This window comes from Gadus macrocephalus, chromosome 22 (genome assembly GCF_031168955.1).
Source record: "Gadus macrocephalus chromosome 22, ASM3116895v1".
Lineage (NCBI taxonomy): Eukaryota > Metazoa > Chordata > Actinopteri > Gadiformes > Gadidae > Gadus > Gadus macrocephalus.
This window is the reverse complement of record NC_082403.1, coordinates 18,383,757-18,409,661: the sequence shown is the minus strand read 5'-3', so window position 1 is coordinate 18,409,661 and position 25,905 is coordinate 18,383,757. Positions and strand designations below refer to the sequence as shown.

Below are 25,905 nucleotides of genomic sequence, written 5' to 3'. Positions count from 1 at the left end.
CGTCTTGCTGAACACTTCACTAACTTCAGATGTACTGCACAAATGTTCGCTGTTGTTCATCTGTTCTTTTTTAGTATCCTGAGCCCTAAATGTGGCCTCTTCTCGATCCACTGAAGCTGTTATTTCACATGCGAAGATTGACCAGAGGATAGATCAGAGAGAGGCACAGCCATGGCCCAAGCCAAACCATTGATTTAATAAGTTACTAACAAAGGAATAGTCAAACACTTACACAACACAGATAAATCTACACATAAACGGCTTTCTCTTCAACTGCTAAATAATTAACTTGTTCTCCTTGAGAAGGAAACAAGATAGATTAGACATCCCTCGGGATTATTTACTTCAGCATTATCTATATATTTTACTTTTATGTTATTTATTTTATATTTCTAATTTGAAGAGTAGTAGGCCTACATCATTTATATTTCATTCTGAATAATTTCCCAGGGGGGTGGGCCATCATTGTTGTGACGTTTTCATGGTATTCAATGTGCTCGTTTTAAAACTCCGCCCATTCATCTGAATGGAGGAAATACCCGTCAGTCGTCGAGACTGACGCGTAACCAGGAAGCCGACTGCACTACGTGGAGAACTGATGTTCAAAGTGCAACATACCCGTCCGTCTGTTTATCACGAGAGTGACCAAACGTTAACAGTTAATTTATAATGCAAAGATTCACCGCGTAGACAACACTGCAAGAACCAGTAGTTTCAGCGTACGTATGTTTCTGATTGCAGTTCTATGGCTCGTTTACGTTTTAAGGTTATTTACATATTTCAATGTTGCATTGGACTAAAAGGGAAGAATCGTAGCACATTCCATTACAATAATGCTCATTAATTAAAACGTGTGTGTTGTGCGCACACCTGTGATAAGCCTACAGCCTTAAAATGCCTGTTTAGAAAGACGACAGTTAAATTAAGATACCAGCTTGTTATACTCAGAGAGGGCGTTAATCATGAACAACGGCAGCAAAGGGCTGTGAACAAAACAATAAACTCTTGCAAACTATTTCAAATTCTGTCTGAATCTCTAGTGGTTGTCCTTTATTGAAATGCGTTTCCCCTCGAAAAGTAATGTTTGTGCACTATTAGCCTCCTCAAGCACACGTCAGTAAGTACATCCTAAGTAAGTGTGTGTGTGTGTGTGTGTGTGTGTGTGTGTGTGTGTGTGTGTGTGTGTGTGTGTGTGTGTGTGTGTGTGTGTGAACTTGGCCTGCCATACTGAGCGTGCTCTGATCCTGTTCAAACATTACATCATGACCAAGAGGAGATGCTCCTTTCAATTTCTCACCTTTCCATTCAGTCCTGCTGACTTTTTTGACAATTCTATGTTTTTTCCCATTTTTTTTTCCTATTTGGACCCTCACCTCCTTGCCTGTAAGGTTTCCTTAGGTATTCATGTCATCATCTATGACAGCTTGGATCAGCCAAGTGTCAAGTGATGAGGTTCCTTGATAGATTCATAATTTTTAGTTTGTTGTTTAGTCTACAATACTCATTATAAGGTAGGTTCTACCTAACACATACGATGGTGTTTATGATGTAATTAAACATTTGCCAGTTCTGGGCTCCGTTGAAACATGGTGGGCTCTTGGGTAGAGGAGACCCTCCACATGTCGATAAAGGGTGCAAGGTAACGCAAAAAAATATACAATTCCTTACTTTAATGGGATTGTAACCTTATTAAAACATACAAATGAATGTTATATTCCACTTCTGCCAAGTAAGTTCTGCTAGATACCACTAATTTCAATACACCACCCTTAAGGTGTGATGAAGGATGTTGGGACATCTTGCTCAATGTCCACAGGCAGACTTTCGGGTCGTCACACCTGCTGCCAGCCACGCTTCTTGAACATGCAGATTCTCTCTCTCTCTCGCTCTCTCTCTCTCTCTCTCTGTCTTCTATTTCCCGGTCACACCCCCAGACTCTCACTGCCACTCTCCCGTTCTCCTTGAATGTGTGAAGATACCTTTCTTTTTTTTACTTTCCTTTCAGTATTCACTCTTCTCGTCTTTCACAATTTCTTTCTCTGCTGTGTCCACCTGAAAAGATTTATTTTTCTCTCTCTTGCCCTCAAATGGAATTTCTCCTACTTTTAATTCAAAAATGCATACACAATTAAAAGGGGCCAATTGTCCTGTGCTAAATGCTGAAAGCATTAGATATCAGATCAGCAGAGTGTTGAGGAGTGTGTTGAGGTCCTTCATGTCAGCAGTGTGTTGAGGTCCTACAGCTGGAGAATAGGTCAGGAGGGTTTCAATATCTCCAGGAACCGCAGGCTTCAACTCACACTCTCTTTTTCCACTATTTTAACAAAAGGCCAGCAGTATAGATTGATGCGGTGTTGTTGCTGAGCCTGTTCAAAATACAAAGAGCAGTGGTCACTTAAAAAGCAGGACACAGTGAATGAATGATAAAGCACACACATAATACTACAATGTCAATATGCAAAGGGGAGAGCCGAATAAATATTTGCCCTTTGTTTTGGTCTACGATCAAATGCTTGTTATCCAAAGGGCTTCCAGTGTAATCAGATAAATGTCATTGAGGAGCAGGTTATGCATCTTATTCAATGGTTGCCTAAGAATTAGTTAATATGTGGATCAAACCCAGTTCCTATCGGCTGGTAGTTAAACTCCCTAGCCACCAGACTATCCTGTGTAGTCCTGCTTCTTTGAACACACGCGAGTGGATGTATTCTCTAGTCACCCGTTTAAAATAGATGTGGGGGAACCATTGTTTTGAGCGTGTTCCTTCGCCCTTCTCCTATTCCTTTTGATGTCGCCTGTGAGTTGACACGGTATTCAAAGACAGTGGGAATAGAAGTGATGTCAGGGTAAATTAAATGGATAGGAAGTAGGCAAAACACATGGATCTAGCAGGTGCATGTCAACTATAAGCCATCTGCTTGATCTGTGTTTAGTATAAGTTTGTGGGGTATTACAATGCTGTTTGGTTTTCTGGTCACTGTTCCATATTGGGTTTCCAATCTATTTGTGATTGGTCCATTTCTTTGTAATTTCCCAGAACATATTCAAAGTCTTTAATACTTCAATTTTTATTCCTATTGCGATGCAGTTGTATCTGACATCTAATTTGACAACAACAATACCATCTGTGCATTCATTTGCAGCAATACACATGTGAAAGACACATTATAAAGATTTGTGTCTATTTTTCAGCAGATTTCTTCAGTTCACAAAGTGAGGAATGAAAATGGGGAGGAAGGATGCCAGTGCAACCAAATTACAAGTGGATCAGTACCGCAAACAGATTGGTAAGTCTACTACACTGGCCTCCTGTTATTAGTTTCATAGAATGTGTTTCACCAACAAGGGTCGAAGCATATGGCAGATGTAAATGTATATATATCCAGGCCTTGTGCTGCTTCTATTATCCTCTGTTTCAATGGATGCTTTGGTCATACGCAAATTAAGATTGAATAATTAATGCATTGATCTGCAATATGATTGGTGGCTTAGATGTTGCTATGGGTCATTTCATGAATTCTATGGGAGACTAGGTTTGACTACCTTTGCTGTTCTTTTGTATATTACTAAATACAAAAATCAAATCTAATGTTGGTACTACAGAATTCCAGGTTAAATCAAACCATCCCGAATTACTGAACTTAAAAGGCTGAGACTGAATCTAGTGGGTGAGAGATCATGCTGCAGATTCAGTTCATGGGGTGCATTCCAAAACAGTCAGGGCAGTAGTGAACCTACCTGTCTGAAGTGTTGTTTACACTTTCAAAGCTGGACGCAGACGATGCCTGTTGCTAGATGTCAGATGCCAAGCTGGGCAGGGAATCACGTCTAAACTCAAGAAACACCGGGCCAAATTGAAGTAAATTGAAATACTAAGTATTCTGTTTTTGACAGCCTTAAGTTTGATATGCAACAGCCGCGGGTAACGTTAGCACGCCTGCAGCTAGAAGAAGAAGTTCAACCCTCCATAGATAAGGAAACAGAGGCATCGACATCTCCAGGTAATTCATTAGATAGTTGGATCAATGCTTTTTGCAGATATCTGTGCTTTTTAACGTCTTGGTTGATTTTAGCTTAGCATACTTACAAGTGCTAGCAACACTCCTGATATTCAAACAGGCTGTTTAATACTCTTAAACAATTAGAGACTTTTCGATATGTCGTCTGTAACTAGGTATTAAATGGTGGCTTATGTTTTCACCTTGCTGTGCATCATATATTTATTAAATTCAAATATATTATTGTACTATTTTGTATTGTAGTTATAAGCATCAGTAATCATCAGCTGGGGAGTCATGCTTTGAACACTCTTGCTTTCATCAACAGGTCACCATGTCCCACTTTCAACCGGCCCTTGGGTCACAGTGGTTACACCCTCAACCAGGCGCCGGAGACGTTGTTCCCCCGCCAGAGTCACTCCATGCTCCTCCTCGAACTTGGGAAGGATATCACTTGTGCCTGAACATGATCCACACGACCGCAGTCTCGTGCTTCAGGGACAGACTGTGTGAGGCTCCAGGTTATAGGGCGGGTTTGGGTGATGGAGAGGGGTTTTATTTTGTGTGGTGTTCAAAAAAATTTAAATAAAAAGCAGTATTGAAATTGAAAAGTTTGAACTTATCTTCTATGACTGAAGTAAAAAAAGAAAAATGTACAGAGAGATCAAAGTACCAAAGGAAGGTATTGTTGGGTTCTGGTACTGAATTCCAGGTATCGGTATGGTTATCAGTTAAAATGTTGTAGATGGGTACCACCTAACCCGATTGACTTGTTCGGCTCATTAGTGATGAGGTGCTCGAGTTGAGGGGTTGTGGGCAAATATGTGAATCTGTGTTATCCCAACTGATAAGCACGGCTCCACTGTGCATAGCGTCAGAGTCTGTTCTGTCAACGTTAAATACCGCATCGATCCAGGGGACATTCAGTGTCTTCTATTTGCCCATCCGATCACAAGGGCAATATGCTGGGAATCAATCACTGGTGCTGTCCCCTTCAGCGTGCCAGCTGTGGCGTACTGGAAACAAGGGCTCAGATCATATGTCTCTTGTTAGGTTGTTTTTGTTTTCACTGCTCTGTGGTGAGCAGCCACGGCTTGGCCAGTGGCAAACTCGATCATGTTGAAATGCAGAGAGAAAGGGTTTGGTTAAAAGTCTTGGCTGTGTTTTTCTGCGAAGGTCATTCTGTCGTATGCACCGCGTGACTATGAGGGGCCGCCTGGGACAGAATTCTTACTTGGTCTTACAAACACTATTATAATCTTGCATATACACCACTATACTCATACACACACACTATTATACTCCTTTTACATGTATGTATGCATGAGAGTGTATAGTCGTGTATGAGAGAGAGTATAGTAGTGTATATGAGAGAGAATAGTAGTGTATGTTAGAGTATAGCAGTGTATGTGAGAGAGTAGGGGTGTAACGGTACACAAAAATCTCGGTTCGGTACGTACCTCGGTTTTGAGGTCACGGTTCGGTTCGTTTTCGGTACAGTAAGAAATCAAAATGCTAAATAATATAAATGTGCTTCATAACATGTGCTTCAAGTTGTTCATAACACACTTTTGTGCTTTTTACAATAGGAACATTAGACAATACAAAAATAGAATTCTGCTCAAAAATATAAAGATTCTGAAATGTAGAAATAAAAATAAATAACATTGTCTCAGACTGTTTTTTAAAAAAATATATTATCTAATGTGCAACAATGAACAATTGCAACACTAAACTGTTTCAATTTGTTGCTCAGATTAAATAACATGAATAAGGCTCAGACTGTTTCTTTTAAAACAAATCTTTTCTCAATCTAATGTGCAACAATGAACAATTGCAACACTAAACAGGTCAAGTTGTTGCTCAGATAAATTTTTACTCCTCCCCAACCCCCCAATCTTTAGCCCTGATGACTCATTCACTGCCTCTGCCGTTGTTATTAAAATTTAACCACGACATGGGGGAGAAAGGGCATTGTTGACTCCCGGAGCTCCTCCGGCGGGGACCGGGAGCTCAGCGCCGGGGGCCGGCGGGACCTCCTGCACCTCCTCGCCGGAGGAGCTCTGAGAGGCCGCAAACGGCAACAATCCCTTTCCCCTCCATGTCGTGGTTCAATCTGGACTTCAGATTGATGTGGAAGGACCAGAGACGTCCGAGAACCCGACGTTATATTATATTATACAGATAGATATAGAGCTCCAGGACCCCCCGCCGGAGCTCCCGAAGTGTTCTAGATTAGAATATTTTATGGAACGGGTGATATTATGAATCCTTAACGACTGCGTCGGTTTTTACGACGTCTCTGGTACTTCCACAACACGTAAAGACTGGCCATGGTTGAGAATGAACAGGCGGTCACAAGAGAGAGTCTCTCTCAAACTCAGGCGACCACGTGAACAAGTGACCAAATATCTTTTTGGTGCGAACGCATCATAACAACATCACTGGAGATTCAAGAGTGAAATGACAGCGCAGTATTTTGAGCGCCAGAAGCTACCGTCTCTTCGGTCAGCCATTCATGAAGTGAGGAATCAAACTCACTTCCTTTTCATTCAAACTCTCTTCCGTTTCGTTCAAACTCACTTCCTTTTCTCTCACACATACTACTATAATCTCTTGCATTTACAACTATACTCTCTCACACACACTACTATATTCTCTTGCATAAACATCTATACTCTCACACACACTACTATACTCTCTTACATACACTACTATTCTCTCTCACATACACTACTATACTATCTCACATACACTACTATACTATCTCACATACACTACTATACTCTCTCACATACACTGCTATACACTCTCATACATACATGTAAAAGGAGTATAATATTGTGTGTGTATGAGTATACTGGTGTATATGCGAGATTATAATAGTGTGTTTAAGACCAAGTATGAATTCTGTCCCAGACGGCCCCTCATACGTGACAATAAGCATTTATGGTTCTGGGTCGTTCCGCCCTGGGTCGGTTCCGCCCACAGACCATCGGAAGGATTTCTTGTCAAAAATTCAGACATCTGGTGGTCTTTATAACGTGGAGCTGATGTGTCATAAAAATGTACAGATTTGAAATCCTCCTCAACGATTCCATCTGTGATCTGCTCCATCTATACTATGGGCACAAACACAGCAGGAACAACAAAGCAGGCCAATCGCAGGCCTTACGGCTGTCAGTCAACCAGACGTATAGCTATTCAACACATAATTCATAATTAAATCCTTCGAACACAACAATTGTATTGCCAGCAATGACTTCTATTCCCTGTTTTTGTTGTGCACTAGACAAATAATAAAGAACTCGTCCTTTTTTGGCAGGTTTATTCTTAAAGATGGAGGATTACGGAAGTGACATATTGTGTTGCAGGACGTTTATGTTCATTTATGTATTTGTTTAAACTAGTGCGGTCAAGCGATTACAATATTGAATCGCGATTAATCACATTAATGTCAGTTAACTCACGATTAGCATTTTTTTTTCTATGCTAAATATCCCTTGATTTCTTCGTCTCATTAATTTTTTTCATTTTAATGCTCCTATCAACATGGAGAAGTGCATCGGCTTGCCTTGTGCAAATGTTTTTTTATTGATAACAACATTGCCATATACTGATCAAAACAGGACAATACAAAAGAAATGTCTATAGTGCAATTAAACGATGAACATACTGCCTTGAACATAGCAGTCAGACTACTGCTTCTTTGTTTTGAGCCAAAAAAATTACTAATTAAAATAAAAAAGGAATTGTGTTAATCGGTTAAAAAAATTAACGCCGTTAAAATTGGTTTGTGTCGTTAAAATAACGCGTTTAACTGACAGCACTAGTTTCAATATAGAAAAATACGAAATTGTCCAAAGGACACCGAACACAACGTTTTTGGCTGTGTCAACTTCATAATACCCCATTGAGTAATTCTTCATCTTGTTTACTCTTCCAAACAGCAAGGGCTTGATTCTCATAATGCAGCTCTAACGGTTTTCCAGGCTCTCATTGTGGCGGCAAAATGGGATTATTTAGCCCCCAGAGATCCCTTAACCGCACGGCATTGTGCTAAACTCGGCAGGTTCGCCAAATACGAGAAAGCACATAACAAGCTCATCTCTACTTCAGCATCCCCTGCCAGCACCACTGGATGTCCCTTGCTTTTCTTTCTTTCCCTCTGTGGTTTTATTTTCTTCTTCAAAAACACATCTCATCAATTTGAAAAATCAGGGACAGGGTCAGGGACGTTTAGGTGCTTTTTGTCATTCTGCCTTTCTGCCGACTCCCCATGTTGTGTTTTTTTCTCATTCTTCTCCTTCGTTTTCATTTGAAAGAACGCAGCTTACAGGCAATTTCTGTGAACTGTTGAACAGCAGGAAATTTTAAAAAGGAATGAAAAAACTAGTAGGGGTGGGGTAAATAGAGCGAGAGGATGTGATGAGAAAGTGTTGTTGTTTTGTACAGCACAAACCTGTGTCTCCCCAGGAACGAAACGGGGTGTACGTGGTAATTTGAAGTCATAAACGGGAGGGTAATTCAATGCCCATCAGCGGCGGTCGCCGTTAGTTGTTGAGCTAAATCACCATCACCCCCAGAGTCCCTTTATCAATTCACATCATCATCAGAGACAGAACTCGACACACTAGTTAATACCTACTCACTGTAGTGAGGTGCCGGTATCTCCCTTGGGCACCCTCGAAAAATACAAAAGTGCTTTACTCTAATAATAATAATAATAATAATAATGCATTTAATTTAGAGGTGCCTTTCAAGACACCCAAGGTCACCTTACAGAGCATATAGTCATCATAAATCGTTAAAAAAAAAAAAAAGGTTGTAAGGGTGTCTGACTGTTTTATGTGTGGGGGGAGGGAGTTCCAGAGCCTGGGTGCTGAACAGCTGAATGACCGGGCACCCATTGTAGTGAGTCGTGATGTGGGGATACATAGTAGTCCAGCAGAGGTTGAGCGGAGGGAGCGGGAGGGAGTGTATTCTTGGAGGATACTCTATACCAGTGGTTAGCTGGTTGAGCAACCATTGTTGTTATTTACCAAACAACTTGTAACTATAACTTTGGAAATAGTCCAAGTCTGTCATTTATATATTTCTTTCACTCTTTTAAATGGAAATAATAAAGTGACGATGATTAAAGACCATTGTTGTATTTCCCCCTGAACAGTTAATTACCAAATGAGGCGCCCCTGGCTTAATGTGAATTAGACACAGACTGTTGGGCAAGTCAGAAGTCCCACTTGTGAGGTCGACATGTTTCTCTTTGGGTTCTACTATTAATACTTATAATCAAGGTATTTTTCAGTTAATACAAATACAAAAAAAAGTATATCTTCTCCTGGGTGTCACCGTCGGACTGAGCTTGTTCTTTGTTTCTTTTATTGCATCAAAGGCGCTTGTCTGTTGGGTTGTCTAAAGGCGGCTGCATGCTTCAGCGTTGGTGTTACGTTGTTGCGCAAAATTTACTCAAAGCAATTCATGCTCCCTTTAGGTTGCGCGTGTTGCCAAGCAATTTACCGCCAGAACAGTAGGTGGAGTAATATGTGGAGTGAAGTTTTTCGTTGAAGACGACCTCGAGAATGACGTCTTTGTCTGTGGGAGTCGTTGGTTTGTTTATGTGCCAGATCGTGTTCTCCCCATACAGTGAATGATGGCAACAGACAGAGGAACAGGGGTGATGAAGTTGTTGATCATTGGGGTTGTATAAATGTGCATATCTCTCTACATTTTAAAACGACATAATGTGTTGGCAGCAAAGTTAACTTCACTTCACGTTAATGATTTTGTATATGAGCCTGCCGGCCGGGTTCCATTCTATCAAACCACCCACCCTCCTTCCTCCTACGGCAGCGTTTCTCAAATTGAACCATGAAAAGGAGATTTTCATGGTATTGGTCGAAGACTACCTAAGTGAAGCCTATATGGTGTATTTGTGTGTGGGCGTCGTCGTCGGCTGTTTATAAACCGCCTCCCAGTCATGTTCTACACATTCAGTGAACTATGGCAGAGAAATGTGATACTCCAGACAGGAAGTAGTAAGCAGACCAATCACAGCCTTGCAGGCTGCGCGGCTCGCGTAAAAGCTTGCGTAAAAAATGACGCAAGTCTAGAAAAATCGCCCGACGCACGCAAGACGTGAGAAGTCGCGCAAGGGGTGCGCAAGGGCGCGCAAGGGCCTCTTGCGCTTGCGCTTACGCTTACGTAACTGAGCATAAATCGGCCTTTAGTCACTCACACTATGGTTAAATATTGACTCATCTATTTGTAAGTATCTATTGTTTCTTAATGACGCCTTCTTACAATAACTGAAATAGTTATTTTTGTTTTCATTCCATACCAATGGCATGGTAGGATCCCACTTTTTGCTGAGGGAAAACTTTGAAGCTTTTTACCAAGCTGGGTGAACCCAGTTTGGTAAATGACATATTACCAACAAACTTTCCAATGATTGCCTTGCAATTTTTTTTTTTTTGTGGATTCTTATACTATAGTATTCATATTCTATACTTAGTAAGCAAAGGGGCAGCCATTTCAAATCTGGAGCACAAACAGCGACCTTAGCTCCATCCACCCTGCTGAGCGGATGAATAGCATGCTATATCGAGTATGTACCTTTGATTGGGGGTTCAGTGAGATCAATGTAGCTAATGACACATAGCCACCAGCACCTCCGCAATCATGCACACACCTCGCAAACCAATGTCTAGGACGGCAAATAAGCTAATCTTTAACAGGGGGGTAAAGAAAGGTGTAGTGGCCGTTGGAGACGATGATAAGAATGATGTCGGGAACAAATACCAGCTACGCTTTTGACATGCACAGTGACACACACACACACACACACACACACACACACACACACACACACACACACACACACACACACACACACACACACACACACACACACACAAACTCTTGGCAGGCACTCTCTGTCTGGCGAGGGGGTAATGATTCCTCCGGGAGAGAGGAGTAGAACTGCATTGTTGGCTGCCGTGGCGGAGGACAGCGATGTCTTTTCAGCGGAGCAGGCAGAATGGGAGCAGGGTGTTAGTGGGGAAGGTGGAGAGGGGGGTGAGGCAGGTAGATAACGGCTGACAGGAAGTGCCTATAGAGCCGATGCGACAACAGGAATGAGGGGGGATGGTTGTGATAGGAGTGTGTTTGTGTGCATGTGTATGTGCGTATGGCCACACACAAGAAAACATCCCAATCATCCTGATTTGGATTTTTTTTTTACACGTAGCCCCAGCGTCTGCCATCCTCGATGGTAAGGGTTTACCTGCAAGGGTTTATACCAATCACACTGTTAACAGTATAGCGCAAAGTCGGATGAATCTAACTCATCTCTTCGTCTGGGTGGATAGAATTTCATCTACTCGTGGGAATGCATTTGGCTGTGAGCTATTTGTCATAGTGGGGTTGAGGGGACGGGGGCATGGGGGGGGGGAGGGGTTATCGGGGTTTCCCAGAGACGCCATCCATTGTTCTGCATGTGTTTTCACAGCAATCCACTCGCCAACTGAAAAACCCTTTCTGTGAATCAGTGTTGTTTTTGGCAGGCATTTTAGATTTAGTTTTAGTCTTAGTCTTTTTGACGAAATGCTTCTTAGTTTTAGTCCCATTTTAGTCATTTCTATCTTTGAAAGTTTTAGTCTAGTTTTAGTCCGACGAAAACTCCAAAACTCCACCAGCCTCTCTCTGTAGTGTATGAGTGTGTGTGTGCCGTGTGCGTGCAGGCGCAGCTGCGCGCGAGCGAGGCTTTTAGTGTGTGATGGGGGCGTGACTGTTAGGACAAGCAGCTGGCTCCATTTCTGATGTCTGAGCTCTTGATTGACATTGCACGCATATTATAGTTGGCGGGAAAAAAGCATGTTTTGAAACTTTGTTCGTCCACTCACTAACAATTTAGTCTCGTCTAGTTCTCGTCTGACGAAAATGTCTACATTTTTCGTCACATTTTAGTCTTTATATGGCTTTGGTGACGTTCGTCTTAGTCTCATTTTCGTCATGGAAAAAAGGGGTCTGACGACGTCATTTTCGTTTTCGTATTGCCTGACGAAAACAACACTGCTGTGAATGGCCTTCAACCACCTGAAGCGCCCCTTCAATAACATCCATCCCCCTCCCCCCCACCCACCACTACACATCCCTCCCTCAATCCCTCCCTCCATCCCACCCACCACTACACCCCTCCCTCCCTCCCTCCCCCATCCTTCCCTCCCTCCCACCCATCCACCACTACACTACTGACTGATTCCCTCTCTCTCTCTCTCTCTCTCTCTCTCTCTCTCTCTCTCTCCTTGTTCACTCCATCTATGCAAATTAGAGCCTAATTGACTTGGAGTAACAACTTGAAATGGTCCTCGCATGTCACATCAGCAGTTTGGTGGAAACCTTAAGGCTGACCCTGAGTTCATGTGTGTGTGTGTGTGTGTGTCTCTCTCTCTCTCTCTCTCTCTCTCTCTCTCTCTCTCTCTCTCTCACAAACACACTCTGCTCGGCAAGCTGTCACCTTCCTAGCCTATTGTTAGCAAAGTTCCTCTTCCTGGAGAGTGTTTGTTCCTAATTAGACGGAGACAGTCTGTTCTGCCTCTTGTATCTCTCTCTCTACCATAGTAAACACACACAGACACACACACACACACACACACACACACACACACACACACACACACACACACACACACACACACACACACACACACACACCTCTACCTGCATATGGTGCCAGGTGGCCAGTTTGCCCACAAGATGCTCCTCCCCGAGATGAGTTAGTGGGAAGGCAGCCAAGCCCAGGTGAAGCCCAGTGCTGCCCAGGGTGGCGGATGAAGGCATTCTGTTGAGCCTCTGCACAGTAGCACACTGCAGGACTGCTGGAAGAAGACACACACAAAACATCTTCATTCAAGTATTGAACCTATTTACTGGCATAAGAATGTGATAATTGAAACAAATGGCTTCTTACTGACTGTATGGTATAGTCTGCGTTTCTGAGCTGGTGCATACTTTGATAGGTGCTCTGTTCTTTTGTTTTAGATTAGGTTAAGGTCATTGCAGTGATGCAATTCAAGTGATTATACGTATTGAACGGTTTGCTTAGCCATGAATCTTTCATGTATTGTGCAATGCTTAAACAATAGGGAAAGGGAGCTAGGGAATGAATGGCATCAAACATCACAGTTAGGGCTGTAGTCAAGAAAAAATTAAAACTAATCTTCCACCAATCAATTGGTAGATTGGTAGAAATTCTGCATGTTTTCTCTAGATAACCTAAAGTCCTCCAACTCTATCAGGGGCCGGATTGATAAACGTAGCTGGTCCCGTTTATAATATGTGTGTTGGGGTTTCCACGCATAATTCCAGATGTATTAACACCTGTGAGTTGGGAATATGAACATGGACCATAGACACCACACGTAGGCAAAAGACGGAGAGAGAGTGCATGCAAAGACATTATGATATAGGCACTTTGGAGAAGGCAGACGAAGGGGGTAACTGGCACAACCCTTGGCCGTGTGATACCTGGGATTGGGGTGGGCTTACCCTCCTGACTCCACCCTAAATTAGTTTCTTGTAAACTGCTGCAGAACACGCCGACAAATAAAAGCGCAATTTGCAGTGGCAACTTTTTCGCCACTCTCCCGATTCTTTTACCTTCCTTTTGTGTTGTAAACAGATGAAACGTACCCTTTCTGAATGAGAAATCTTGTTATTGAGAAATCCAGGTTTTTATGAACTGTTTGAACATCCGGGATTGTCCTAAACATATTTAAGTCTTGTTCTGTGTTTAATCACGATTGGAGGAGCTGCGATGCATGCCAAGGTGCCATTATTATATGTTAACACTCAAAGCCATCAAGGGTTGAACCCTAAAGTGGACAGAGTATCTTATTCTTAAAGGGGTAATATCATGCCTTTTCAACTTTTCCCTTTGCTTTAGACTGTTATATGACATATGTATACATGTTTTACCTCTGCTGAGCTAGAAAAATCGAAATCGTTGCCAGGGGGAGTATTCGAGAGAGAACGCCCATCAATAAGGGCGTGCAACAGCTCGCTTGCGCTCAAACTTTACTTCTGTCACAGTGTGAAGTCAGACTGTACAGTGGGCGGTGCTGAAGTGCAGAAGTCCCGCCTCCCGGCTGCCCGCAATTTTACAACTTCCCGGGGATGTGAATTAGCAGACACACACGCGAAGCGTCTGACCAATCACAGAAGAGTGGCTGTGCTGACCAATCACAGCAGACTTGGCTACTAGGGAGGGGGGCCTTAAAGCGACAAATAAGAAAAAATTTGAAAGATGCTGAAATCGGTTTTGCAGAAATGAACAGTGTGAGAATAATAAGGGGTTAGGGCTGCTCAATTTTGGAAAAAATTATAATCACGATTTTTTTGGTCAAGATTGATATCACGATTCTTCAAACGATTCTTTTTGAGTTCTAAAATAAAATTCGTTCATTCGGCATTTAAAAAAACCCCACGGCAACAGATTTTTCAAAATTCTTAAACTACACAGTACACAAACTGTTCAAATCAAAAAATTTAAAATGTTCAAATTGAAAATAATGTACAAATAAATATGTATCTAGCTGTTCTGTAATTTCTATAAAACTTTCAATGAATAACATAAATATACTAGAAAATTAAATAAGACCGAACAATCGGCTGTAATCGACGTCTGTCCTGCTGTCGTCTGGGTTATGGTCTTGTGTTTTTGTTTCTTGGCCAATTCGTCATAAGCAACTTTGTGATTGCGTCTCAGGCCCCATCCACACTAACACGGGTCAATGTAAAAATGCACATCCGCAATGAATACGATCTCCATCCACACTATCGTTTTCATATCGTTTTCGGAATGTTTTACATCCACGTTCCACACTGAAATTATTTTGATAAACAGTTGTTGTCATGGTTACGCAACTCCGCCACGCCTCTCTGTTTAGATTACAGGTGCACGATCAGCTGATATTTACAGTTCATCAGCTGGTTAATCATTTTCAACCCGATCTTGTCCAGAAACGCCGCTCCAAGTACGGTTTGAACTGACGTCTTTCGGGTTTTTCACCATCACTTAAGAACATCAAGCACAGCGCTCGCCTCCAGTGTTGGAGCAACGGATGTGTTTTGGCCAATATGTCGAGTTGTATCTGGAGATAAATTAGTACATTGTACAGAGAGATCATCCATTTTTTTGATGAGCATCTCGGTCTCGAGCGCAAGCTTGTGGCCGCGTCATAGCACAGTGTCGTGGCAACCGAACGTCATCGTTTCTGAAAGCCTCCGTCTACCCTGTCCACACTACTAAAGCGTTTTCGAAAAGCATCGTTATCAGTGTCGGAATTCTCAGTTTTAGGCCCCGTTTACACGAGGCCGCTTGCGGGTAAAAACTACAAAATATTTCATCGGAAGTGCCTTCCGTTTAGACGGTGAGAGTGTTTTTGGGGCTTAAAAACGAAAAAATCTGAAACCACCCTCCAGAGTGGAAAACTTGAATACACTCCGCCGTAGCACCTACGTCTACACTGCCAAGACGCAAAACTGATCAGATCTGCTCACGTTGCGTACGTGTTTAAGTCACATACATGCGCCAGTACAGGGAAATAAACAAACATGTTGGATTATTTCCATGCGTTGGACCGTCAAGCTGCTCTGGCAGCTCTTATAAACTTACAGGAGTATTTCCACGAAATGTACAGGATATGTACAGATAGTATACTGAACAGAGAAGGATCTGTAATTATGTTTTGGTTTTCGCGGCGCAGATAAGAGAAGAAAGAAGATTCTACGCATGCGCTCAGACATGGCGGTGTTGTGTGATAGTGTATCACAGCACCACCTAGCCGCCTGAAATGCCTAATTACCCAATCGAATTCCACACACTTTTGCGTCAACGTATGCACCCAGATTTCCTCCCTAAAACGCTCGTCTAAACGCAGAATAAAAAGTGAAGACGCGACGCCACTTTTGCGTCTTCTGTTCAGACCATCATCATGTAAACGTAGCCTTAGTGTGGACAGATGGGCTAAACGGATTAATATATATTAAGCGTTTGTAGAGTTACCCGGGTTAGTGTGGACGGGGCCTTAGGTGATTAAACAAGTTTGTCGTGTTTCCAAGGGGTGCAGATATAACATTGTAGCACATTTTGGCCATTATGTGGGCCTGTGCCTCGTTGGCTTCTTCGAATCAGAAGTGTTGCCATATTAGAGAACTCGTTTTACCCTTTTTATCGAGTAAATGCGGCTGTCTTCCCTCTGCCACCTCGCTCGCACTGTTTTCTGAATAAGGTCACACAGCTCGCGGGCCGCATTGAATGCTCTGGGGGAGGGACTGAATTGCGCATGCGCGTCTCCTTCACAAAAACCTCATAGACAACGGAAAATTCCAAAAGAATCGTTCCAACTACATTTTATTAATTTGGAGATCGTTTGACCCACATTAATTGCACAGCCCTATAAGGGGCATTTCTAACTTACAGGCAATAAACCCTATTCTAGTAGTACCCCCAAATGCAATTGTTAACCCTAAAAAAGCATGCAATGGGATCTTTAAAACAGGCAACTTGAATAAAAAACAAAGGAGTGCTTTGTACCTTTAGATGATCTGCCGTGTTGATGGCAGTGATAAGAAAACTGGAAACGTACGCTTATAATTAGTTCGGAGCAGTGGCAAAGCTAGCCTTTTTTTGAGTTGGCTCAGGCCACCCAAAATTCGCCTTGGCCTACCCTATCGTTTAGTCCTCGAATCTTATATTCTACGTTAGTTTTTTCGCAAATGTTTTGCAAATCGTTTTGTATAGAAATGCAGAAATGAAACAGGATCAAATGGGCTGGGGAAATCAAGCGCGACCTTCCTGCATGAATCTCTTATCTCTGAATTGTGGGTGGGTGTCTCCTGTTTGACAAAACCAAAAATGCAGCACGAGCGCATTTTTGCGCTCGTGCTTGCTTTCTGCTGTTAGAATATGCTAGAATATACTTGCTTTCTGCTGTTAGAATATGCTAGAATATACTTCTTTTTTAATTTTGTTTCATCAGTAAATCCTTGATTCCAAGCATTTGTTTGGTTTATATATCTGTTTTTATGGATATAAAAATGTGTATGTTAAGGCCATTTGTTCTTAGCAATCAATCAAACATCCCCTTTTGATTCCCTGTCTTTTGTTAGGCAAACAAGACAACAAAAAGACCAAGTCTGTCCTGAAGGCCACACAACTGAAGGCAGATGCCAAGAGGAGTGCTTTCGGGATCAGGGTGAGGGTCACTTTCTCTCTCTTCGTCTCCTTCCATCCATCTCATTCTCCATTGCCGCGATACTGCAACTCTATCTACCGATAAATGGTTCCTGCTCCCTGCCTGGTTTGTGTCTGACGTTGTCCCGTCTTGTTGGCCTGCCAGCCTCCTCTATGTTCTCTGCCTTCTCCTCGTGCCTCCTTGTCCTTTGTATGGACGGTACTGCATGCTTATCAGATTAAATATAGGTATATAATCCTTTGATTGTATGTCCTCTATGATATGATGATGGTGCCGTGAGTTCCAGTCTAGTAAACCGTCTAGAGCAAGCGTGGTTCGTCTTCCACTGCCCATGGCTGTTGTCTCCCCTCCTAAGTGGCCAGGAAGGGACACAAGGGTACTGGCTACTTAATGCGGCTCCTGGAAGCCACGATTTACCTTTTAATAAAAGGCAGTATAAAATGAGTCAAAGAGAGCCGCTAAGGACAAATTGAATTTCCTCGGGAGGAATCCAATTTTTTTCTTATTCATGAGAGGTAGTTCGGGAAGGGGGAGGGGGGGGGGGTAGGAAAATAAGTAATAGTACAAAAATAAAGGAGAAAGAGAGAGAGAGAGGGAGTGTGGGGAGACATTGGGAAGGGCTTTTAGTCTCTTCGCTCCCATTCTCCATTCTTAGTTTCTTAGTCTCCAAGTTCAAAATGGTGAGAGGCAACTCTGCAATGACGCACTGCAGATATTATTCATTAAATTGTGCCAGTTATGGAGGCTAGGATAGCTGACTCTGTCACATAAAACTGTCATGTATATTTCTGTGTATATATAAATAATATATATACTGTGTATACTCATTGTCTTGTGTCTTGGTTGGCCTGTTCAAACACCTCTCAGAATGGGGGCAGATGCAGCACCTTTTGCTGTGAAGAGATTATTATTTTTTATACACACTATTTACCTAGTTTAGTCTTTGCCAGCTTTTAAGCTAATAGGGCAATATGTAAAGCGTCTTAGAGTACCATATTAAGCGCTATATACATTTCATTTATTGTTATTATTATTATTAATATGTCATCTTCATATGAAGTTGTATATGTATAAAGGCGACTCCTTTCAGACTTTACACCGTGGAGTAAATGCATCAAGAACAGAACAAAAATTAAAAAAATAAACACAAAGTTCAACACGCTTTGCGTGGAAGTGAACCCTCTGAGCTGAACTGGTCAGATTTAATAATATGCGTCTGTTAGACACGCAAGAACTCATTAAGAACATCTTTAATCCAATTAGATTAGTCCATATCTTGAAATATTGATATTGCTCATGAATAATTCAGGTTTTTATTTTTTTTCATGCCCAAGATGAGACAAATTTGCAGAGGTCGGATTAAAAATACCTCTGGGATTTGGCTATTAAACTCCCATAGACCTCTCATCCACCACCCCCCCCAACCCCCCACCCCCGCCACTTCCATTCAAAATCGGTCCGCATGAAAAGAATATTTTGGTCATGCTCCACACATTTTCTTTATTCGTCCAACCAAATCTTGAGTTGTGATTCCAACATAGTCTAGCCAGGTAGACGGCGCATTAGCCAGGTAGACAGAGAACCGTGGAATCTGCCACTTCCTCCAGAGCACCAGTGGAAGTGTCTCTGTGGGAGTGTGGCGGTGAGGCAGGAAACAAGCCGCCTGCCTGTCTAATTGGCTCACCACTGCCTTCTGTTGCGCTGTGACACCGCTCCTCCCTGGGTTGCGTTGGGGGGGGGGGGGGGGGGGGGGGAGAGAGAGAGAGAGAGAGAGAGAGAGGCAATGTGCAACTGTCATTTGCGTTCCATTGAGGGACATGACTCCACAGTAATTCAGTTATTATGCATTTTACTTGTATTATTTTTAACATGTAGACCCTCCCCAGGGGGATTGTGACCGTCAGGAAGGTTTTTTGTCCGTCTGCAGCGAGGGGATTCTGGATTATAACTGACTCAATTAGTCTTTTTAGATTACTTCAGGTAAAGGCAAATTCTTCTTCTTCTGATAACCTTTATGGGGGGTTTCGTACAGCCTATTGTAAATGTGTTCATAACGTCTAAATAACTTGGGGCGGCCGCGAACCACCAGATATTTAGTTACTGGTTTCATCCTGCAGATGAAAGCAATTACACCAAATGTTCCATGTTGCATTAAACCTGTGAGGTGTGTCTGCCATCTGCACACACACACACACACACACCGATCACACAACACACACTCACACACAAGCATGCACACACGCAAAGACACACACGCACACACACACACACACACACACACACACACACACACACACACACACACACACACACACACACACACACAAAAACAAAAGGAGAAAACAAAAGAACAAAAGGCAGGCCATATGAGGGGATGTCTGCTGAAGCCTGGCTCGTCGCCACGGTGACAGAGACCCAACTCCCAGCATGCCGAGCGTGCTGCAGCTGTCGCCAATACGGAGGAGACAAACGATGATGCTGGTGGTGTTGAGCAGGGCCGACGGACTGCGGGGGAAAGTGAGGCAGTTGTGGGGGGGCCCAAGGCAGAGGGGGGGCCCATGGCAATAAAAAAATAAATAAATAAAAATAAATTAAATTATCCACCAGCCCATAGTGTGCGGAGTCGTACATGGCCACGTCGCCCCCCCCGGCCCCCCCCCCCCCGTCAACAATTGTTCTCTAACCCCCCCCCCCCCCTCCCACCCCCTGTCAACAATTCAGCGCAAGGGGCTGGTAGGTATGGGGAATTCGGGGGGGGGGGGGGCCCATCAGTACCTCTTGTATAGGGGCCCAGGATTTGGTGCAACGGCCCTGGTGTTGAGGATGTGCTTTTGGTGCAACTTGTGTGTGCGAGCTTGTGTCTATGTATAGGTTCTGAACCGACATCTTACTGAAATGTGTGTGTCTGTCTCTGAGCACAGTTTCTGGACCGACGTCTAACCGATATTAAGATTGCATGTGTGTGTGTGTGTGTGTGTATGTCAGTTCTGTAACACAGTCTTAATGAAGTTATGGGGTATGAGTTTGTGTATATACAATCTTGTGGGTGTGTGTGTGCATCAGTGCGCAGAGAGTTCCTGTAACAACATCTTATCAAAATTATGTGTTTGTGTGTGTTTGTGTGCGTGCGTGCGTAGGGCTGTTACCACTGTCTTACCCAAGGGACGGGGTGGGAGTATGTGCTTACAAGTGTGCACGTGCCACTTACCTCGTGTGATTGTGTTTGTGCGACAAACAAGAGTCAACACAGTCGGCCTCGCTCTCCTCCAACGCCCTGATCTCAATCAGGTACAGGTGCTCTACCACCACCAGCGTTCACCAGAACCCCTCCAGTGCACCCCCTCCACCCACCGCCCCGCACCCCCTCCACCCCCCCCTCCCCTGCACCCACCACACTTCTTGATTTTCTTTTTTTCTCTCGCTCCTCTCAGTCTCTCACTGAAACAGAAAGAGTAAACGAAGCGGTTCTAGCCCAGCGCTTAATATATGAAAATGAAGTGCATGAAATTTTAAAGTTTTCCAATTAAGCAGAGGTGATGGGGGGGGGGGGGGGGGGGGGCAGGGGGCTGTAAGCCGCGGCTGGGGGGGACCAGATAAATGGGGGCCGGGGCTAATGAAGACCTGCTGATGACTAGGCTCTACAGCCTCTACACAGATAGCTGCAACGCACTAACGCACACACAATTATTGGTACCCCTTGTGTCTCTGGTTAGCCTTATCTCTGCTCTTGTTTTCTCCCCTTTATCAATGTTCATTATTTTTACCTTTTTTCTGTTTGTCTGTTTTCTCTTCTGTATTTTACTCTCTATGTGCCACTCTCTCTTTGTGCCACTCTCTCTATGTGCCACTCTCTCCCTGTGCCACTCTCTCTGCAGACGCCTGTTATTTGCCCAAAATGTCATCATTCAAGCTTTTCTGCTTTTGTTTTTGTATGTGTATTTTGTGTTTGTTTCCGTGATATCTCTCCTGGCTTTCATTTTTTTTTCCCACCTCTCTTTTCATGGGAAGAACACACAAATTGTGGATAAGTATACATTGCTTTGTATAGCCAGTGTGCCTGGAGGATTACCTGAGGATGTATAGTAACGTGGAGTCAATGTTTGGAAATGATTAATAGGAGATCTGAATTATTTGTCCGATTTTTACAAACAAGACACAGTGTGTTGACACAGAAAAATATTCAGTTCAAATTGAAAAAGTGTGTTTGTGTGTTTGCATACATCCGTGTGCATATTTGAGTGTGTGTTTGTGAGTGTGCGTTATTGTGTGTGTGTGTGTGTGTGTGGTGTTCTTGCATGCATACATGCGTGTTTGTGTGTGTGTGTGTGTGTGTTGAGCTTGCATGCATGCATGCGTGTTTGCGTGTGTGTTTAAATGTCTAATCAGAAACTCCTCGACACCTTCTTTAAAGTTGTGCAGGCCCTCAAGTGTTGATTAGCCCGTTTGTTGCTAATGGCTTCCCTTGACAAAGAATAACTGGCATTGTTCAGCGCTGTGGAGTGGCCTAATGAAACTCCAGCTGATGAAGATTGTAATGGTGTAAGTGGCTCGTAATGAACAAGTGCTATACACCCGCCTTTTTCAAGTTAAATGCCACTCCTTCAGACAGCCTCTGGCTCGTTCAACAATAAGGAGCAGGAAATTAGGCCACTTTGTTTGTTTAATTTTTTATTTTACTAGAAAGTGTAACTTTCTGTCATTAGTGTACTACTAGGGAACTTTGTTTCATAAAGTCAAACTTTAAGTTTTGTGAGGAACTATAAAGGGTTCAAAGATGTCAAATTCCATGATTCCTTTGTAGTTATAAAAAAATAATAATTCAACAGGTATGCTGGGAGTGGGGGCTTCATAATTAATAATTTCTAATAAAAGTGTGTCATCATTATGTTCCCTTTTGTTTCCCCTTGTGCTTAATTTTGATTGTCGTTTCTTTCAACTGCACAAGGCCCCTTGCCTTCCACCCTCCACAAGTGCATTGTGGGTATTGTGAAGCCTAAAGTGAAAGACATTCATTCACAACATTGGCGTTTCTAACATGGTGACCTTTTTTTGTGTACTCTGTCAGGATGTTTTCCTGATGCTGGCGGCCATCTTGTTTTTGCTGCTGTTCATCTATGCTTTCTTCTACCTCAACCTGAGCACCGAACTCGACCTGGACATGGACTAACATTTCGGAGGACACTGCCTGAGACATTTCAACTCCTGGAGATGGACCAAAGGAAGATTTTAAATCGATTATAATTCAGTGTATATAGAATATAGCAAATGTATACACTACATGTCTTAATGTGGAAATTGATCCAGTCAAACCTTGATTCTGTGCTTGTATGTCAGTTGGTTCTCACGGGTTAGGTTGCTCAACTGAAGTTATTATGTTTGAGATTTTGAGTGTCCAGTAAAAACACAATGCAAGGAATTGGAATTGTTTACTTTTGTAATACAGTTGGGAATATTTAAAACGAGAAAATGAAAGCAATTGAAGCTATACACCTTGAAGATGTCATGCATCAAAAATATGCATAGACCTTGTCGTGGCAGTCTAAAACAATACAAAATGCTCATTTGATAAGAGTGTTTCTCTGGTCAAGGTATTGCTCTGCTAATCATATTTTTCGGCGGAGTGGCAGCCCTGCTGTGTTCTCTTCTGAGCAGAGGAATATGCATACACAGTCACCTGAAGAAGCACTGCTTGCATTCCTCCACTCTTGCAGACCTCTCCTCTCTCGCCTGTCACTCTCTCTGCGTGTCTGCAGAGATTCCAATGTGTGAGATTAGAACCACATAGTCCTGGGTTATAATTTAACCCTTTTGCGGGAATTCGCAACAAAATGACAACAAAACATACATTGAACATGTGGCAACAAGCGGCAGGATTAGCATTACAAATGCAGACACTCTGCTCTTTGTATGTAGTATGACAATTATTGCCAGAGATGGGCTGAATCAAGGAGGCAGCTGTCGCCTTTTCCGATAATGAACACCTGGATATTGTTGATATTTTGCTCCACTCGCGCACCGTCAAACTACCGCATGGAATGTGTTTGAGCGTGTGTGCATGCATGCGTGTCTGTGTGTGTACGTGAGTATGTATGTGGTACTTCGATGCACATATCTAAAAGGACACCGAACAATTGTCAAGGTCAGGTATATCTTGCTCTTCAAGATGTGGAGAAAGAATAAGAACCTTCTCTGCACAGACTGAAATCCACACATACCGTGGCCTTATACAGAAGTATCCTAATAGATAGTTTCCCTGTTAACTAAGGCCACATTTATGCATAGCAGGGTATTTACAGAAACTAATATTTCCCCCCCGGCGTTTTCAAAAATAACATTGTGCACACAACATCGTTGTCATTACATCAACCCGCATAAATACGCCGTAGAGCGCCATTATAACTATGCCAAACCTATCGGCAGCAGTGTAGGGAGAAGGATAAAACCATGCAAGCCAATCAGAATCCTCTGAATCAACAACAACGAATAACACAAGCGACTTCCTGTTCCTTTCAAAACAACAGTTTAATTCATTTTTCACAATTTACCGGCTCTCGTTTTGAAGAATAATCACTGCGCCATTCGTTTCAATGGGAGTGGCGACGGTGTATACCAGGGGTCAGCAACCTTTTCAACATTCAGTGCCAGTTTGACATTTTCTCGTTGATGAGTGTGCTTTAAGCAACAATATCCTCATCCTCCTCATCGTCATCCGCTTATCCGGGGTCGGGTCGCGGGGGGAGCAGCTCAAGCAGGGGGCCCCAGACTTCCCTTTCCCGGGCCACATTGACCAGCTCTGACGGGGGGATCCCGAGGCGTTCCCAGGCCAGTGTTGAGATATAATCTCTCCACCTAGTCCTGGGTCTTCCCCGAGGTCTCCTCCCCACTGGACGTGCCTGAAACACCTCCCAAGGGAGGCGCCCAGTGGGCATCCTTGCCAGATGCCCGAACCACCTCAGCTGACTCCTTTCTAAGTATAGGAGCAGCGGCTCTAATCCGAGTTCCTCACGGATGGCTGAGCTTCTCACCCTATCCCTAACGCCCCGTGCCCACTACCTCCGTCAGTTGTCCGTTGCCCATTGACTTTGAATGGGGACGGTCGCACAATGCATTGTGGATCCGTCCGTTGACTTGGAGCGTTCGCCACCGTCAAAAAGTTGAAAAATGTTCAACTTTTTCGGCCGCGACGGATCCGTCATCCAATCAGATCGCGTATGCAAATGTAAGCACTGTGACGCGACTCGGGCTCTGACGATACTGGAAAGCGGGAAAGCGGGTCATCTTGCCTCGCAACAAGCAGGAAGAAGCGGGAAGAACCCGGCGAAGCGATTTGATTGGCTGACGGTTGCCTCTGCAAAGACTACTCCCCCATCCGTCAGCCACGCCTTCCCACGTCCGTTGACTGACGGTGCAGTGGGCACGAGGCGTAAGGGAGACGCCAGCCACCCTTCTGAGAAAACTCATCCGCTTGTACCCGCGATCTCGTCCTTTCGGTCATCACCCAACCCTCATGACCATAGGTGAGGATAGGAACGAAGATCGACCGGTAGATCGAGAGCTTTGCCTTGCGGCTCAGCTCTCTTTTCGTAACAACGGTGCGGTAAAGCGAACGCAATACCGCCCCCGCTGCTCCGATTCTCCGGCCAATCTCACGCTCCATAGTACCCTCACTCGCGAACAAGACCCCGAGATACTTGAACTCCTTCACTTGGGCTAAGGACTCATTTTCTACCCGGAGTAAGCAATCCACCGGTTTCCTGCTAAGAGTCATGGCCTCAGATTTAGCGGTGCTGATCCTCATCCCAGCCGCTTCACACTCGGCCGCCAGCCGATCCAGTGAGTGCTGTAGGTCACAGGCCGATGATCCAATGAGGACCACATCATCTGCAAAAAGCAGTGACGAGATCCTCAGACCACCGAACTGCAACCCCTCCTCACCACGACTACGCCTCGATATCCTGTCCATGTATATCACAAACAGGATTGGTGACAAGGCGCAGCCCTGGCGGAGACCAGCACCCACTGAGAAGGAAACTGACTGGCTGCCGAGGACGCGAACACAGCTCTCGCTTTGGGAGTACAGAGATTGGATGGCCCTGAGGAGAGACCCCCTTACCCCATACTCCCGCCGCAACAATATGTTAAATATAAAGCTGAATTATGACACAGCGACCAAAAACATTTCCAGAAGACCTGGAATTGTACTATTTCCATATAGTCCACAATCATGCATCAACATTTAAAAAAAAAATGTTTTGTTATATTTGCTACATGGGCTTACACAAATTATAATTACATATGTCCCATCTTAAAACACCACTTTCAGAAACTCTTTCAAAAACATATTTGCACTGTGAGAAATGTAAAAAACAAGAATAGATGAGAATGTTGGAACCATCCACATCAATATCTTTAAGACATGTACAGCTTTGCAAAACCATGTGAAGGTGATGCATACAGGCCACCAATATTTTAAATATTTTCTTCTTAATTGAACAGAACACCATTTCAGAACACTGCTTTCAGTAACTTATTTAATCATATTTGCACTGCAGGAAATGCCCAAAACAGAATAAAGTGCAACAAATATATATATTATGCTGCCGTATTGTGCAGTGTTTTTTTTTAATAATAATAAAATAAAAAATATG

General features: G+C 43.4%; 1 protein-coding gene across 2 annotated transcripts; it reads left to right on the top strand.

The window, feature by feature from the left end:
- The first annotated feature begins 556 nt into the window (after positions 1 to 556).
- On the top strand, positions 557 to 22,826 carry triqk (triple QxxK/R motif containing). 2 transcript variants are annotated; one of them, XM_060044260.1, is made up of 4 exons: positions 557 to 719; positions 3,196 to 3,287; positions 17,172 to 17,257; positions 22,323 to 22,826. In XM_060044260.1, the coding sequence occupies exons 2-4, from the start codon at positions 3,221 to 3,223 to the stop codon at positions 22,422 to 22,424; spliced, it is 255 nt and encodes an 84-aa protein (XP_059900243.1). In that variant the 5' UTR covers positions 557 to 719; positions 3,196 to 3,220; the 3' UTR covers positions 22,425 to 22,826. The 2 variants fall into 2 exon arrangements, with proteins under 2 accessions (XP_059900243.1, XP_059900242.1); XM_060044259.1 differs by having other exon boundaries at positions 560 to 719; positions 3,193 to 3,287.
- Positions 22,827 to 25,905: the final 3,079 nt, after the last annotated feature.

Bases quoted from the DNA above. Each gene is read 5' to 3' on its own strand.
- triqk (XM_060044260.1), top strand. From the start codon at position 3,221: ATGAAAATGGGGAGGAAGGATGCCAGTGCAACCAAATTACAAGTGGAT. The intron at 3,288-17,171 runs GTAAGTCTACTA...GTCTTTTGTTAG, and splicing joins TCAGTACCGCAAACAGATTG to GCAAACAAGACAACAAAAAG. The intron at 17,258-22,322 runs GTGAGGGTCACT...GTACTCTGTCAG, and splicing joins GGAGTGCTTTCGGGATCAGG to GATGTTTTCCTGATGCTGGC.